Genomic DNA, 16,911 nt, shown 5'->3' with positions numbered 1-16,911 from the left:
CTCCACCTGATACACCTATTTCACCGTTTGACTCCTTTGTCGCAGCTGTGTCATTTACAGTCAGCATTACAGCTGCATCCCCATAACAGGTTGAAGAACAACAGACACACTGAATGAGAACCATCACACGTGAAGGAGGGAATGCAAAGCTTCGCATCTCACAGTTTGACAGGTATGACTTTTTTTTGACCTACCTGCAGCAGGCAGCTCGGGACATGGTGGATCTCCTGTGAAGAAGCCAGACTGGACTCTTCTGCCGAGAAAACGAGATGGGACTGTCTCTCTCTCCCCCCTCTCTCTCTCTCTCTCTGCGCTGATCATGAGATGCCCCCTTCTTCTCCTCTTCCTCACTGCATCTTAAAAGCGGGTCACACACACTGCAGTGTCCCTGATTTCGAATCGCAATCTATACACGTCAGGAGCGGGAGTGATGCATCGATTAATGAGAATTTTGGGAACAAAATGATGATCCTTCACGTGTTCTGTCCATCCTAGAAGAGCCTCTACCTTGAAAAGCTAAGAGGGGAAACTGTAACCAACGCACAGCGGGAGTGTACTTATATTTCAAATGGAAACTGCGAAGAAACTCGTCAAACTTCACATGAATTGTCCCTCCTGCGTCGTGTGACACTGACAGATGTGATGCATTTGCAATTCACTGCTGCTGCCGTAAACGGAGACCATGCTCTGCTGCCATCATGTGGCTGATCTGCGGTACTACCTCTGATCACAACTTCATAAAACTTTATTATTAACTTGTTTAAAACTGTTGGGTCACAAAAGAACCTCGGGAAAAAACAGCGCAATCAAGAAATAAGCATTTTAAATTAATAACAATAAAAACATTATATAATAAGCAAATAACCACAAAAACATTAAAGCATTTAATATTTATGATTTTTTTTTTAATGTTGATTTTCGTCAGAAAAAACATTAACAAAATCACCACAGACTAAAAGTTAAATATCTATATACGCATTGGTTTCGTTGTATTTAATTATTACACGAACCCGTATTTTCCAAAACATCCGCCTGAGGTTGACGTCACTTCCTGCATTTAAAAATGGCGGATATCAACATAGATGTCTGTAAATGAAGTGTGTTTTGGGTCCATTTCAGCCCGATTATGTGGAGCCTTTTCAATATGAACCGATCGATTGAAGCAATATTAATAAGCTAAACGTCCAGAAAGTAAATATGCTTCTTTTTATTCCACAGCGTACTGTTGCTGTTAACTACAAACTTTAGCTAGGAGCAAATATTAAAACAGTAGCGATTAAGCTAACATGTAAACAAACAATAGTTCGGTAGCTAGCGAACAATTAATGAAAGAATATCGGACCTTTTGTGCAAACGATGTATTAAACCTTTACTACAGCGTTTTAGTTTGATTAGCATTTGAAGAGATCACGATGAGTAGCCGAAGAAAAAGGGCCCCTCCGGTGAGGGTGGACGAAGAAGCCAAGAAGAAGTTGGACTGGAATATGCTGGAGGACCGTCAAAACGACCTGGTCCATGAAGATGACGAGATACCGACCTGCTCCATTCTCACAGTAGACCCTACTCCCAGCAGCACCTGTCTGTCTCCAGCTGAGGAGGTCACAGAGACGACCTGCACCCGCTCTGTCCGGTTTTCGGAAGAACTTCCTGGCACCTCGTCAGACATCACCTGTGCCTCCACCTCTCTGGCTCTCACCGTGCTGCCCACTTTGAAGCTGAGCCACACCTGGAAGGCCCTTATCGGGGAGTTCAGCGTCCGGCCTACATGGCTCCCATTTGACTATGAACAGAAAGCTTTTATGCTCCACAGGACAGGAAATCAGCTCTGCCTCAGTTACAGCAGCTGTGATGAGAGCTTGGGGCCACAGTGGAAGCCTGATGGGGATACTTGTACGGCTGTGTGCAGCCTGAGTAAGGTCCCACTGGAGGACCTCGACTGGCTGCAAAAGAGGAGGGTGGTGCAGCTCTGCCACCAGCCCAAAGAGGAGTCAGTGAAGGTATGAGGGTGTATCAAAGTGTCAACACTGCAAACTGTTAGAAGGCATTTATTTTTTTAAAGCTGCTGTTGCAACTAATTTGACAGGTGGAGATTTACCTACTGGAAACTGGACTTGGGAAGCCAGAGTTCCTCAGCGAGGGAAATGCTCGTCTGAAGAAAGCAAATCAGCTGCTGCAAAAGTTAATGGAGTATTTCTATGATTTTATCATTCCTGGTGAGTCCTCATGTTCAGTACCTGGTATAGACAAAGACACAATGTATGCTTATAATAAAAACAACATCCTGTCTAGATAAATAAAGTGATTTCTCTGTTGAATTATCCATGAAGAGGTTGTAGAGAATGAGGAAGACGAGTGTGACACGGACCTGGAGAGGCAAAATGTCGAGGAGCTCTACGATTACGTCAGGCATCTACATCAAAACGAGAGCCAGGAGCTGACATATGATGTTCAGCACAAGGCTCTTATTCCTGTACTCAGGCCATATCAGAGCCAGGCAGTCAACTGGATGCTGAGGAGAGAGAAATACAGAAGCACAGCAGTGAAAGGTAGGCTAAGACACTGCTCATGGTTTCCAAAAGAGCTGATAGAATTAAAAGCTGCAAACTGTAAAAATGACCTAATATTCACTGTTTCTCCACAGAACAATCACTGCATTTCCTCTGGCGGGAGCTGGTTACTTTGTGTGGCAAGAAGCTGTTTTACAATCCTTTCACTGGCTGGTAAAGACACAGATTATCATGTGTTCTCTATAATGTCTTAGGATAACATGTTTGCTTTGTTTGAGCAAAACGTTATAAAGTTATATAAAACCATATTGTTTTGCAGTAGTGGAGGAAGTCTTAGTGGCTGATATCTCCAAAACAAACCTCTCTTTTTAAGCTTAATTCGAGAGTTTCCACTTGCCGGCATCGAGTGGCCTGGTGGGATCTTGGCTGATGAGATGGGACTCGGTAAGACAGTGGAAGTTCTGGCTCTCATCCTGTATCATACCCGGCAAGACCTGGAGCAGGAGGCCCTCACACTGCCTGTGGTAAGGATAAGCCACCCTTTACTTCCTGCCGTCTTTCTCTCTCTTATCTTCACCTATTTAGTTACAATGATTTCAAACTCAAGGCATCGGCTAATTTATAAATGTATTTTCATAGTGATTTATCTCTTCTTGTAGGGAAAATCTGTGAATTTCTTTGTTCCTCCTCCTCCACTGGAAAGAAAGAAGGTTGTCCACTGCAAGCCTGAAGTTCAGCCTAAGATGAAAATATCCTACCCAAGTATGTCACTCACCATCCTCTGAAAGAATCCCGCTCAGTGTTTAAAGTTTGACTTTTATGTCACATTTATTGTCCTGCAGCTGTGCGTGTGATGCTACTCACTGCAATAAAGGAGATGCGATCTGGCAAAGGAGCCTCAGTCAATGCTGTCTTTGCCTACATCAGAGCCACGTACGGCTATGACCTCCTAAAGAACCGCAATCACATCAGGAAGACGCTGACGAAGCTCATAGATGAAGGCATGGTGGAGCGGGTCAAAGGTCGAGGCTTGGCTGGGTCCTTCAAGCTGGGAAAGAAATACAAAGACACAAAGAAGACATTAGCAGGAGCCTCCAAGCCTGTAAGAATAGAGAAACAATCAAAGGATTTTTAATGCTACAACTACTGACTTTGTGTTTTCTGTGTTTGTGTTCATTAGAATTTCAAAATCACAGCGCACACACCCAGGAAAATGTTTCAAAGACGAGCGAAGGAGAAGGCAGAAGTAGCTCTGCTAAATGCTCTCTCTGAGTATCAAAGAGAGCTGAGCTCAGAATGTCCTACAGCCGCTGACACAAAGGAGTGTGATGAAAGCCTGAATGATGAAGCAGATCAGTCGGATGACATGCTGGAAACTTCCACAGCACCCTTACAGACGTCTCGGGATAAAAGTGAATTTGACACACAGGGCGAGTGCAGAATGAATGATCTGCCTGAAGAAACTTCACAGCTAGAATCACATGAGGAGACTGAAACCCCCACCAGAGCGTCAGTTGTCCCTTTTAACACCCCCGACTATCGCTTTGAGTGCATCTGTGGTGAACTGGGCATCGTTGACTACAAGGCTCGGGTCCAGTGTATGAACTGTCAACTATGGCAGCACGCAGACTGTGTGAACTATAAAGAGGAAAGCCTTGAAACTACACCCTTCTATTGTCCCCACTGTCTGGTAGCCATGAAACCGGTGTCCACCGGGGCCACCCTTATCATCTCCCCAAGCTCCATCTGCCACCAGTGGGTGGAGGAGATCAACCGGCACATCAGGTCCTCTTCTCTACGGGTGCTAGTGAGTAAACAAAAACATACACGGGCTTCTCAGAAGATGTCATTGGTTACGATCTCAGGAATTCAAATACTGATGCTAAATGTTAGGATGAATGATATCACTGCCTGCATAAGTAGAGCTTGCAAGCATAGTGCAACATTAAAGGGGAATTTCACTCATTTTTCATCCTTAATTCCAAGTGTTTTCTTGATTAAATTGTGCGTTTGTTCTCTGCTGCAGATGTGTTCTCTGCAGCAGCTGCTGTGTTAATGCCCCATTTACTGCAGCTGTTACACCTCCACAATTAAATTTGCATGCATGTTCAATTTCATGAACATAAACAGATGTCTTTTAACTGCATACATTTACTGTAAATATTTACTTTCATGTCTTAGCATTATGAATATGTTTTCTTTTCTCTCAGGTTTATCAGGGTGTGAAGAAACATGGCTTCATCCAGCCACACATGCTCGCTGAGCAGGATGTGGTCATCACCACGTATGACGTACTGCGCTCCGAGCTCAACTATGTAGACATCCCTCATAGCAACAGCAAAGACGGGCGCCGCTTCCGCAACCAGAAGCGCTACATGGCCGTGCCAAGCCCCCTGGTGGCCGTGGAGTGGTGGCGCATCTGTCTGGACGAGGCTCAGATGGTTGAATGTCCCACTGCGAAGGCGAGTTGAGGAAATCCACTTCATCTTGTGTGTCTGAAAGGCTGTTTATTCAAAGTAAGTTGCTTTTTCCTCATCAGGCTGCTGAAATGGCTCTGCGCCTTGCATCTGTCAATCGCTGGTGTGTCAGTGGAACTCCTGTTCAGAGGGGCTTAGAAGGTATTGTCAAGGAAAATCTTTACATGCAAAGATTTTAAAAAAAAAATCATAGATCTAACAAAGTGATCCGCTCAATTCTGCTTTTGTTCATCTTCAGATCTATATGGCCTCATGCTTTTTCTTGGAGCTGACCCATACTGGGTGAAACACTGGTGGGACCAGCTGCTTTATCGCCCCTATCGCCGTGGAAACACAGAACCTCTGTATAACGTAATTGCACAGATATTGTGGAGATCGGCCAAAAAAGACGTCATTGATCAGGTAAGGATTTAGAAGTTTCAAATTTCTGGGTTCGTTCTTCTTTCGTGTCGTCTGATCTCCGATCCTCTTCTCCGCTACTCCAGATTCAAATCCCTCCTCAGACAGAGGAGGTGCACTGGCTGCACTTTTCCCCTGTTGAGGGTCATTTCTACCACCGTCAGCATGAGGTCTGCTCTCAGGACGCTTTGGTCAAACTCAGGAAGATCTCTGACTGGAGCCTGAAACTCGGAAGCCTCGACCGCCGCACCGTCAACACCATCCTGTACCCCCTGCTGAGGCTGCGCCAGGCCTGCTGCCATCCACAAGCTGTGCGGGGGGAGTTCCTGCCTCTACAGAAAAGGTAGTTGACACTTGTGGTCAAGAGGTCTTTTTTTGATGGCAGCTGCAGCAGTTAATTAAGGCATTGCATCATTAGGGACGGTAATGGACCCCAGCAATCTTTTTTTGTCAATTATACAGCTTCCAGTTGTGTTTATTTAAAGCTGACCCATTCTGTGTCATTTGCATTGGAGGATTTGCTAAGTGGGATTTTCTTGTCTCCTCAGCACCATGACGATGGAGGAGCTCCTGAAGTCCCTGCAGAAGAAATGTCGAGTGGAGTGTGAAGAAGCTCACAGACAATTGGTGTGCGCACTCAATGGCCTGGCCGGAATCCACATCATCAGAAGTATAAAACCCCACTTCTATTCTATTCTGCTCCCTCTGCTCCCAGTTTCCCATGGGAACGATACTGTTTTTGTGCTTTGTAACACTTTTTTTAACTGAAGAGGGAATATATGTTGTGGTTTGTATAGCCTCATTAACACAAACTATGATCTTTTCCTTTGCTGCCTGCAGATGAGTTTGTAGAGGCAGTAGAGATGTATAGAGAAGTGCTTCGTTCATCAGCGGAGCACAAAGACAGACTGAAGACGGATTCACTGCAGGTATATGGCCTCCTAATTATCACCCCTTTCTTAAAGAATCTGCTATTAACATGTAGATACTGACCAGTCTTTACTTGCTTTGCTTTTGTGACCTTTTTTTACCATTGTGTAAAAACAGAGGCTTCATGCCACACACAACTTGATGGAACTGCTGAGCGCAAAGCATCCTGGGATACCTCCAACCCTGAGAGATGACCGGCTTAGTGAAGAGGTAATTCACACATATTCATTGCAGATTAAAAAACAAAACAAATCACAGCTGTAATTTTGCTTTTTACTTTTTTTTTTTTTAGGCTGAGCAGCTGCGACAGCACTACATGACCAAATACGACTCAGAGGTGGCGGATGCCCATCAGGGCCTGCAGCCGGTGCTACAGAACATCAAAGAGCTGAGACGAAAAGTGAGTTTTTAATAATCAAAATAGATCATACATGATCAATTAAGTACATCTAACAGAAAAAACGATTAACGATTAACTTTCTACCTCCAGGTCAACCTGAACTCGCCCTGGTGGCTGGACGTTATTCAGAAATCAATCCGCTGCTCCAATGATGATGACCTGGTGTCCCGCATCAAGAATGAGCTGACATCCAGCTATAAACAACAAGCTAACAAGCTCTCTATGGCAGACAAGTGAGCCATTATTTATCAAAATATGAGGTTTTTTTAAGTTACCCTGAGACCCACATGAAAAATAAATTGGGTCTCCTTTAGGTTCCGTGATGCATGTGGTCTGCAGTTTCTTCTCACCACACAAATGCAAGATCTTGTGAAATCTCAAAAGACAGTGCAGGATGCGGTGAAGAGTCTGGAAGGTCCAGCTTCAAAAGAGGTTATTGAAGAGGCCACCATTTGTCACCTCAGGCCGATGCGACTCCCACTCAACAAGTAAGTCAAGCCGTTTTTTTTTTTAGAGCCAATTAGAGTTTGTACGTTGGAGCTTGTTTTTTATAATAATTCAAACTCCTCTTCTGTGTTCCAGCTGTGTTTTTTGCAAAGCAGATGAACTCTTCACGGATTATGAGTCCAAGCTGTTTTCTCACACGTAAGTTCTGAGGCTAACACTCGAAGTGTATGAGACATCATAGTGTCACTAAATCAGAAAAACTTCGACAGGGTGAAGGGTCAGACAGCCATCTTTGAGGAAATGATTGAGGATGAGGACGGGCTGGTGGATGACCGTCTTCCCACCACCAGCAGAGGACTGTGGGCTGCCAGCGAGACTGAACGCACTCTGAAGGCCATCTTGTCTTTTGCTAAATTAAAACGCATGGACCCGGACCTGGTGGAGGAGGGGAACACTTTTATGGAGCTCTTTGAGAACTGGAAGAAGGAGTACAAGGTTTGTGAGCGTGCTTAGAATTCTTTAAGGATGCCAGAGACTTTTTTTTAAATCCATAGATTGAAAAAAGAAGATTAAATTAAAACTGGCAACATTGCACTCCTCAGGTGCTGCACGAGTACTGGATGGTGCTGCGCAACCATGTGTCGGCCATTGATGAGCTGGGTATGGCAACAGAGAGGCTCCGTGTGCGTCTGCCTGATGAGCCAAAGCCCAAGCTGCTGCACATCATAGAGCCACATGAGGTGAGCCAAAGACGATGACACACGTTTTGAAAACAGCTGTTTGTGCTTTAGACCAGGCTGGATGGAAATATAAGCCTTCATGTAGCCTCAGTATTTGTTTCTTTTCTCAGTGATGTCATTATTTTACTGCATTCTTGACCTCTGCCCTCGGTTGTTTTGCTCCCAGGTGGAGCAGAACAGAGTGAAGCTCCTGAACGATCAGGCTGTGGCAAAGTCGCAGCTCCAAAAGAAACTGGGCCAGTTTCTCTATCTTACAAATCTAGAAAAGGTATTTGATCGTATCCACAAAGTGCATCACTCCTTTTTTAAACTCTTAAATGACCTGAATTTTTTTGTTAAAGTCTCAGGACAAGTCTACTGGAGGGCTGAACCCAGAGCCATGTCCCATCTGTGCTCGGCCCCTGGGACAGGAGGTGAGTGTTGTTGGAGGATTTCTCACAGGCTGAAGCGCTTGAAAAACTTGGTCAGCTTTTAAAATTTAATACTGCTTGAGTTAGTGTGGAAGGAAACAAAACACCTTCTGTAAAACTGTCTTATCGACACTAACCCGGGACTGTAATGACATCTAGCTTGAGGCGGACTTCTTTTCCTCCTGTACTTAATGTGGATTTCTTTCAATGTTTGCAGTTTGCCTGATTTAAAAAGGAAGCAGGAATTTCATGATTGAGATTGAGAGAAAGTAAAATTTGGGAAAAAAACAACAGGAGTTGATGGATTTTAAAAGCTAATTTTGCCTCCCTTGTTAATTAATTCTCTTCTTATTCTTTTCTTTCCATCCCAGTGGGCAGTGCTGACTTGTGGCCACTGCTTCTGTAATGAGTGCATTGCTATCATTGTGGACCAGTACAGTGTGGGCTCCAGGCGCCGTGCCATCAAATGTGCCATTTGTAGACAGACTACATCCCACACTGAAATCTCCTACGTGTTCACCACCCAGTCGTCGAATCAGGACCAAGACATACCTGTCAAGGTCAGTGTGATACACCGTCCTCATGTAGGTACAGGAGGAAGAGACAGTTTCAAGATGAAACTTTTTGTTTATTCCTGTATCTGACAGGGAAGCCACTCTACTAAAGTGGAGGCAGTTGTGAGAACCCTTAAGAAAATTCAAGTGACTGACCCCGGTGCCAAGTGTCTCGTCTTCTCCACGGTAACTGTAAACTATCTCTGCTCTGTGTAACATTCAGTGATTTATTTTGGTGATCTCGAGTTTGGACCTGACCCAGTTTGTTTTTCTGTATCTCCTCCGCACAGTGGCAGAGCGTGCTGGACATTATCGCAAAGGCATTGTTTGATAATAACATGGAGTTCTCGCAAATCAACGGAATCCACAAGTTCCAGGTTTGAGTCAGGAGCATTTGTGCATTTTGCTGAATTAAACTGATTTTTTTCAAGCTTAAAAACTTTTTTACAATCAAACCTAAAATGTTATTATTTATCCTTTTGCTCTGATTGTCAGCTGGGCTCACTTTCTTGCACATAAACACATAAATAAAAGCAAAAAATGTTGTTTTGAAGCCATCTATTCATCCAGAGAATACTGTGATTTCACAGGAAAATCTGAGTTCCTTCAAATATGAACAGAAGATCAACATTCTCCTCCTCCCTCTCCACACGGGCTCCAATGGACTGAACATCATCGAAGCAACTCACGTGTTGCTGGTTGAGCCAATTCTCAACCCAGCTCACGAACTCCAGGCGATAGGCAGGGTGCACCGGATCGGCCAAACCAAGTAAGAAGCACTGTTTTTCAACTTTTAGCACTAGTGCATGATATATCTTGTTGATTATACCAAACAGGTCAATTTAATTTTTTGTTTGTCCTCCAGACCAACATTTGTTCACAGATTCCTCATTAAATCCACAATCGAAGAACGAATGCAAGCAATGCTGAAGACAGCAGAGAAAAGGTGTGTGTGAGTCGCTGTGTAGTAACGCTGTCGGCTTTGTATTGTGCCACAAATGTCACGGATAAATACCTTTTTATGTTGCAGTCACACCAGCGCGGCCATGAAGCACTCAGAGGCCGCTGTGCTGACGGTAGCCGACCTGGCCGACCTGTTTACTGAAGACGCCGAACCTCTGGAGTGAATCTGCACACAGAGGGACATCGACTCAACAAAAACAGGCAAAGAGAGGACAGATTTGCACATTCCAGTTTTTTTATATAGCCTGTAGATATTTTAACCAAACACTGACAACACACAACACGTTTTTAATTGTACTCCAGCTCAGATTTTAAAACTTTTTGCAGTTGTATTTGTGCTGTTACACTGTAGCATTGTGTATCTAACTGGGTCAGTAATTGTACACGTTTGAATGGATGGTACTCTGTTGTTGTTAATCTAAATATACTTATGTACAAATTCACTGAATGCTCAGACATGTGAAAAATGGAGGGGGTGTTTTGACACCATTCAGGAAATAAAAGCCTGCCAGTGACTACTACTTTTGTTTTGGGTTTTTTTCTACATTGAAACAGGAAGGAAGCCGTTCATCTCTTCTCACTTTTGCACTTTACAGCTTCACCAGATGAGATCAGAGAGAGGAGAATCTTCTTTAAGACAAAACAATGACAGACAGTTGAGCCTTATTTGCAAGACAAAACGCCAAAGATTCAGTGTCTTGGAAACTAATCTTGTAAATTAAACTCATAAAAAGTTGAAAAAGTTTTGCACCTTTTTGCAGCAACTATCTGTTTTTATTATCATGGTCAAATTGTCTGAGTGAGTTTTAACAGTTTTATGTAAAAATGTTTTTGTTTCTTAGCTTTTTTTTTTTTAATGTGATGCATTTGCATACTTGAGTATTTTATGGTCTCTTCCACCACACACATACACTCACTGGTCCTTGGCATTGTCACTGAATTGCCCTTGACTTGTAATGAGTTTCTTTTCACCTGACTGGCTGGGATTCCCGCACCAGTAAAGATTTTAAAATGTCCGGACAAAGGATGCAGACAACAAAGAGCGCCAGCCCCGTGCTGCTGCTGCTGCTCCTCTTTACATGGTTACCAGACCCCCCCAATAGTAAGGAACAGTTGTAAGATGTTTACTGAGAGGACATCGCCGCAGTAGGCGGTGACATACGTGTTACCTTGGACTCCCCTCAGTTCTCCCTATTCATGTGCGGAATCTCATTGTTGCTGGGGACATCATTCAAGCTGGTGTTTTAAGGCCGGAGGGAGGCTCCCAGTTCATTAGAGCCGTGTTTCGAGGGCTGGAGTAAGAGAGGGGTACTACGTCTTCTGGTTGACAGCAAGCTGCGGAAGATTCAGACTTTCAGTGAAAAAGGCCAAAAAGGCAGCAGGGCTGTAAGAGAAAGGAGGAGGAGAAGAAGAAGAAGAGTGTTTGGAAAATGGCACCTGTTGGTTTGGTTTTTGCCGGGTTGCTCTTCACCATGAGGATGGTCACCTCGACTGTGTATCTGGAGCCTGAAGAGGAGGGTAAGCACACACACCTGAAGAAGAGATGTCAAGGGTCAAACAAATTCAAAACAACTTTAAAGTGATATTTCTGACTGTTATTGCTCACACGCTGAGGATGGATGAGCAGTCAAAAATTTTTTTACCAGACCTTCACATCAGCAGGACTTTGATTTGGCTTTAAACGGTAGCTGTGCTGAGAATAGATCTTTATACATGGTAAAACAGTGTGAAGCAGCACTATCATCTGCATTTTAGTCATTGAATTTCTTTAGTAATTTTCCTTAATAGTTTTGCTCATTTTACCCTTCTAATGTTTTTACTGCATACTTTTATATAAAGTTTCTTATTTTGGGCTACACTGTTAATGAGGCCTCAAAACCTCACTGTATCTTGAATTACCTATTTTAATTCAATAGCTGCCAACTTGGTTTATTCCTTATTGATTACTGCATGTAAAATCTGGCAGTATTTGCAAAGGAAATGAAACAAAAATAAAAACAAAGCGCTTTTATCTCCTTTCCTTCAGAACTCAATGAAACTGTAATTTGCACCAACGATCACATGGAGGTTGTTATTCCGAGTGCTTTTTTCCTCAAGAAAGAGCCTCCAGTTTATGTAAGTCAACAGTAATTTTTCCTCAAACTACCGTTAACAACTGAAGCAAAGCACTTGTAATTTTTTTTTGATAATTGAATATTTGACTTTATTCCCTGTGTGTTTTCTTGTTTAGGTTTGGGATTTGCATTTAAATGATCCAGAGTGCCGTGGCGTTGAGGTCGGCGACGACTACATTTTCAGCATAAAGACAAACCTCTCGGACTGTGGAACCATCATGGTTTGTGTTCCTTCTAACTGTGCGTTTCAGGAGTCTAACTAATCAAATGTTGCACGTGAACTTAGACATTTAGAACACATCTTCACAAAAGAACCAGTCCTCAGCTGTAACCAGCATGAAGACAAACTACTCTTACCATCTCCATTATTGACAACATAAAATCCCCATCATAATAAATTATCTATTTTACGATGTGTACGGTTGTTGTGGTAACTTTGCCTTAAAAACGAAGCAACTTTTGTCAGTTTAAACAACGTTTTTTTCCTGCAGTGACGTAAATGTGGACTGTGAGGCTCTGTGTTCAGATGAAGACTATGGCATTAGCTCATAGCAAGTATAATAAGATGGACAGAGAAAGGCACAAACTCTGAGGCCAGACAGAGAGGAGTGAAGAGAAAAGACAGGGGGAGTGGCCTTTATGTCAAGAAAGAAGGGCAGTGTTGTTCCTTGTCTCTATAACAGCCGCGGGGCCTTATTCAAAGCAGCAAGGGGACCATGAATGGCCTTGTAGTTCTAAATTATCAGGATTTACATGGAAATGATGATTATTTGTTGAAGTCCACTGAAAGGGAAGGCCATAAATCACTGGCCAGCTTGCCTCTTTTTATTTTAATCCAGCCACTCTTGTGGATTTTGTGAGTTTTTAATCCCTGCTTGAGCACACAAGTGTCCTTGAACTGCTCACAAGGAATGTATGAAAGCAAAAGGTTAACACAGCTTTCAGACGTTAGAATTTTTACAAGGTTTTTGCATAGCAGCTGAGGGAAGTAAAGCCCAGTCTGGATTAGATGGCTGTTGCTAAAGGGAAGGAATGCTGTAAGCTGTCAATCTCACCTTCACCTCGACCGTCAAACCATTTAAAACCGCCAGAGAGGACATGACCGAGTTTAAAGGTCTGACATTTTCAGTGAAACATGACAGTGTCCTCACTCATGTTGGAGTGATAGTGTTGCATTTATAAGTGTTGTAGTGGGGTTCAGCCGGTCAGTGCTAGAGGGGGTGTGATTGTGTGTTGACCACGAACCACTGAAAGATGTTAAAGCCATTCATTCAGGTATGTGACCACAGCCTCCATCTTCACTCTGTGGGGGACCTCAGACACCACCTTTAATGGTTTTATCTACGTCACCAGGAAGAATTTTAAACAGTATTACATTTATATTTAGAGCAACTGAAGGCTGCTAAATCTCAATGATTTAAGATGATTATCAAATCTGAAAGCTGTCACTTTTACACACACCTTGGACTAAGGTCAGAGAATTTACACACAATACAGACCTCCAGCTTCTCAACATGTAGGTCTGCTTTTTATCTCATGTAATAGTAAATACATTACATTTTACGTGCAGTTTTGTGACTTGTATATCCTGGAGATATCATGCATATTCATTACATCTACAAACTTTTGTGAACGCCACTTTACAAGTTCAAAAATTGAACAGACAAAGTTCACAGCCCTGATTTACAAATAAAATTGATTTGTCTCAGCCTAATTAACTTAAAACTATGAAAGGATGGTTAAAAGTTTAAGATGAGTGTAGATCACAGTCTGTAGGTTAGTGGATCTTGCTCCATCAGTTCCATAGAAGCCACAGATTCCACGCAGGTGTAACAGGATTCAATAGCAACACATCACAGTGTAATCTCAATCCTTATGTGAAGCAGAAACTCACAGTCTTAGTTGGGCAGGCAGTAAGGTGGGGACAGGCTGGCAGAACACCCAAGCAACCAGGAGCAGAATCTGCATCAAAGTCAAAAATACAGACAAGGTCAGCAAAATAAAGATAAGATAAAAAAGATAAACAGTCTAAATAAAACACTGGAAAGTCTCTCTTTGTAGTGTAGGAGAGGGGAAGGACTGAGGGAGAATATATACTGGGTTGAATGAGATTGGATGTAGGTGGGTTAGTTACAGTTGGAAAACTGGACTGGAACTAGGAAGAAGATGCAGCAGTGAGTGGCTGTGGAGAAATGTTGTGAAGGAACGGGCAGAACTGTGACAATAGATAAAATTTAAAGAAAGACGCTCTCCTATTCCTGCAGTGATAGTGACCTAATGTTATTCTCTCTCGTTCTCTCCTTCAGACCTCTGATGACACACACATCATGTTCATAAACACCATACACAACAACTATTCCGACATCATCACGAGAAACTACATCAACATAACATTCGTGTGCCGCTACCCCATCAACTACATGGTCCAACAACCCAACGGAGAGAACATGATCAGAGTGGACGTCAGGTGAGCGCTCTTTTCTTCTTTCCTCTGACCTCCTCTGATGTGACGGTAATATGATGCGGCTGCTTTCATCACTACAGAACCATCACTCTGAACACAGAGGACGGGAACTTCTCAGTGTCAATGCTGCTGTACAAAGATGAAGCCTTCCAGGACAGGTGGACAACTGTGCCCTCTCTGACCCTGGATGACGACATCTTTGTTAAAGTGTTCATGGTAGTTACACACTATATTTAAAGGTATATTTTGTGAATAATCTTAGAAAGGTCAAGGGTATATTAGCTTAGCTTCGACTTTAGGAGCCAAAACGGATCAAAACATTTCAAGTATTCTACTACTGGCAGCTATTTTTGGATGCTACACAATGTTAAGCAATATGTTATGTGTGTAGACGTTCCAAGCAACTCTGGAAATGCAACACTGCACTCATGACCAGACAGTGCCTTGAGTGCTCCTTCTCTTTCATGTTGTTATAACACCTGTTGTTTACTTGACTCAGCATTTCATGGCGTGAATGTTTTGTACAGAGAGTGACTTACACCCTGTCTTTGTGTCAAGATACCGGCTCACCTGATGCTGCGTATGGAGAGATGCTGGGCAACTCCGACCAGCGATCCCTACAGTAACATTCAGTACACCTTCATCAGAGACAGGTCTGCCTCCAAACATATGAATATATTTCTTCACCACATTTGTCAGCAGCTCTCTAAGCCCTCTGTTGAAATATGAAATAAGAGAATTTGTTGCCTAGAGAGCTGGGCAGACAACACTCAGAACCTGGTCATGTGACTCCTGTCTGAGAGGCCACATGCGTTTCAGCTCAACAGCTGTGCATGTCCTTGACAACCGAGCAGTGTTTGGTACTGTTAGCAACAGCGGGGCAGTGAAATGCACAAAGATTTCACAACGCCAAGGGAGAAAAAAATACTCAAACAAATCCGTCTGTCGCTGTGTTGAATCACCTGCTATTGTGTTTACATTTATTTCTTAGCTTTACAATGAAAGTACAATTTTTCACTCAGGAATGAAAAGCCTCACTTGGCTTCTCCCGTCTTCACTTTCTAGCTGTCCGGTGCTGTCAAACGAACAAACCCTGAGCGTGATGAAGAACGGGCAAGGTCCAGAGGCCATGTTCCGGATACAAATGTTCAAGTTTGTCGGCAGCTCTTACACCAACGTCTTCCTTCACTGCAACGTCCAGATCTGCCACAGTGGCCCAGGACTGTGCCAGCCTGTGAGTGAGCTCATTCCTCAGGCCAGTAGTCAGAGACCAGTTCAGACAAGTAGCCTGCTATATGTGAAGCTTACTGTATGCCCTTAATATAGAGCTGCCCTTATCTCCTTGTTTGCAGAACTGCTCCAGTGAAGATGCATTAATGAGAATGCGGAGAGACATCCCACTGTCCCACACTGTGTCTTATGGACCAATCAGACGACAATTTAGCGACAGTGAAAAGCCCAATCTAAGTATGTATTCATGTGGCTCCTGTGACAAACCTTAAAAGGATGAAATCAGTTCATAACCATATGTCCCTTCCTCTGTAGATGCAGGCAGACTCCCAACTGTCGAGACGTTTGTCCTCGGAGGGCTGCTGGTCGTCCTGCTGCTGATCACAGGTGTGTTTGGGAGGCTGTGGTTTCGCTCCAGACGTTTTTACCCAGCACGGGAGGCGCAGCTCACCCTGTCCAACATTCACCACATCTCAGAGGTGGCCTCGTGAACCAGAGCTGAAAAATGGACATAGAAAACATTTATTACAATAAAAACAGCTACGGCAAAGCACATTTTCCTCTTTGTAAAATTATTTTTTAAGAAATTTAGATTAATAAATGTCTCCATAAAGTGTGTCCCTCCCTCCTTCCTGTGGCATTTAGCCTATTTCCATATAAGATGTAAATATTTAAATATGAGCCACAAATATGTTGTTTCATTTTTCATGAAGGCTGCACAAAATGTATTTTAACAGAAAACAACTTTTACACTGCTTTTGTGTAACCTTGGGATAGATTAGCGACTCTTTCTTGTGTTTTTGTGTCAGGTAGCTAAGCTCACTGTTAGCCAAAAGTTAGCAGCGATTAGCTTCAGCTAGCGAGAGCAACCGCGACTAGCGATAAATACCAGCAAATTACACACAATTAACACAACTTCAACTAGTGCAGCAGCATCGTTACTACAGTTCATCTTACCCTGTATGTTTATATTGACGCTGTACCATAATATTACATAGTTAATTCGTTTAAGCTGCTGTGTAGTTAGCAATTTATCGCGGGGCGCAGGCGCACTCTCTGCTCGGGGGTGGAGGTCAGGACTCCATCGCGCCAGGAACCCGCCCACTGACCAATCAAATGACACACCTGACTTTTCAATATGGCGGTTGTAAATATCAACAACTTCTATCAAATGTTTACTAAATTAATAGGGAAAGTCTTTATCATGTAGAAAGAAACAAACAATATCAGACTTCTGCGACAGAAGTAGATTTTATCTTTAATTAAAAATATATAG

The 16,911-nt window shown here is 43.1% G+C and overlaps 2 protein-coding genes and 1 long non-coding RNA gene across 4 annotated transcripts; 2 read left to right on the top strand and 1 right to left on the bottom strand.

Annotated features, from left to right (window-relative positions):
• Positions 1 to 1,067: 1,067 nt before the first annotated feature.
• Positions 1,068 to 10,345, top strand: shprh (SNF2 histone linker PHD RING helicase). The gene is made up of 29 exons (XM_028394890.1): positions 1,068 to 1,997; positions 2,084 to 2,213; positions 2,328 to 2,546; positions 2,642 to 2,720; positions 2,881 to 3,031; positions 3,167 to 3,269; positions 3,350 to 3,609; positions 3,688 to 4,314; positions 4,718 to 4,969; positions 5,047 to 5,125; positions 5,223 to 5,386; positions 5,470 to 5,726; positions 5,932 to 6,053; positions 6,224 to 6,312; positions 6,431 to 6,523; positions 6,606 to 6,713; positions 6,804 to 6,946; positions 7,028 to 7,201; positions 7,296 to 7,358; positions 7,430 to 7,655; positions 7,763 to 7,900; positions 8,067 to 8,168; positions 8,242 to 8,313; positions 8,682 to 8,870; positions 8,958 to 9,050; positions 9,155 to 9,241; positions 9,455 to 9,633; positions 9,730 to 9,810; positions 9,895 to 10,345. The coding sequence occupies exons 1-29, from the start codon at positions 1,413 to 1,415 to the stop codon at positions 9,989 to 9,991; spliced, it is 4,962 nt and encodes a 1,653-aa protein (XP_028250691.1). The 5' UTR covers positions 1,068 to 1,412; the 3' UTR covers positions 9,992 to 10,345.
• On the bottom strand, positions 2,905 to 16,041 carry LOC114427110 (uncharacterized). 2 transcript variants are annotated; one of them, XR_003669433.1, is made up of 7 exons: positions 15,903 to 16,041; positions 13,836 to 13,903; positions 11,265 to 11,359; positions 10,997 to 11,162; positions 9,880 to 9,993; positions 3,372 to 3,555; positions 2,905 to 3,026 (listed from the first exon to the last, which is right to left on the bottom strand). It is a non-coding gene; the product is annotated as an uncharacterized LOC114427110 (long non-coding RNA). The 2 variants fall into 2 exon arrangements; XR_003669434.1 differs by having other exon boundaries at positions 11,265 to 11,333.
• On the top strand, positions 11,124 to 16,190 carry LOC114427109 (alpha-tectorin). Its single transcript, XM_028394892.1, has 9 exons — positions 11,124 to 11,345; positions 11,854 to 11,942; positions 12,058 to 12,162; positions 14,248 to 14,408; positions 14,486 to 14,621; positions 14,964 to 15,058; positions 15,471 to 15,639; positions 15,758 to 15,872; positions 15,951 to 16,190. Exons 1-9 carry the CDS (start codon positions 11,258 to 11,260, stop codon positions 16,124 to 16,126), a joined length of 1,134 nt encoding a protein of 377 aa, XP_028250693.1. The 5' UTR covers positions 11,124 to 11,257; the 3' UTR covers positions 16,127 to 16,190.
• The last annotated feature ends 721 nt before the right edge of the window (positions 16,191 to 16,911 follow it).

The sequence above is a fragment of the Parambassis ranga genome, chromosome 22 (assembly GCF_900634625.1).
Source record: "Parambassis ranga chromosome 22, fParRan2.1, whole genome shotgun sequence".
Lineage (NCBI taxonomy): Eukaryota > Metazoa > Chordata > Actinopteri > Ambassidae > Parambassis > Parambassis ranga.
The sequence above is the reverse complement of the archived record's forward strand: the minus strand, read 5'-3'. Positions and strand labels throughout refer to the sequence as shown.

Excerpts from the sequence above, each read along its gene's own strand:
- LOC114427109 (XM_028394892.1), top strand. The coding sequence starts at position 11,258 with ATGGCACCTGTTGGTTTGGTTTTTGCCGGGTTGCTCTTCACCATGAGG. Across the intron at positions 12,163-14,247 it reads CGGACTGTGGAACCATCATG|ACCTCTGATGACACACACAT; the intron begins GTTTGTGTTCCT and ends TCTCTCCTTCAG. Across the intron at positions 14,622-14,963 it reads TCTTTGTTAAAGTGTTCATG|ATACCGGCTCACCTGATGCT; the intron begins GTAGTTACACAC and ends CTTTGTGTCAAG.
- shprh (XM_028394890.1), top strand. The coding sequence starts at position 1,413 with ATGAGTAGCCGAAGAAAAAGGGCCCCTCCGGTGAGGGTGGACGAAGAA. Across the intron at positions 3,610-3,687 it reads TAGCAGGAGCCTCCAAGCCT|AATTTCAAAATCACAGCGCA; the intron begins GTAAGAATAGAG and ends TGTGTTCATTAG. Across the intron at positions 8,169-8,241 it reads ATCTTACAAATCTAGAAAAG|TCTCAGGACAAGTCTACTGG; the intron begins GTATTTGATCGT and ends TTTTTGTTAAAG.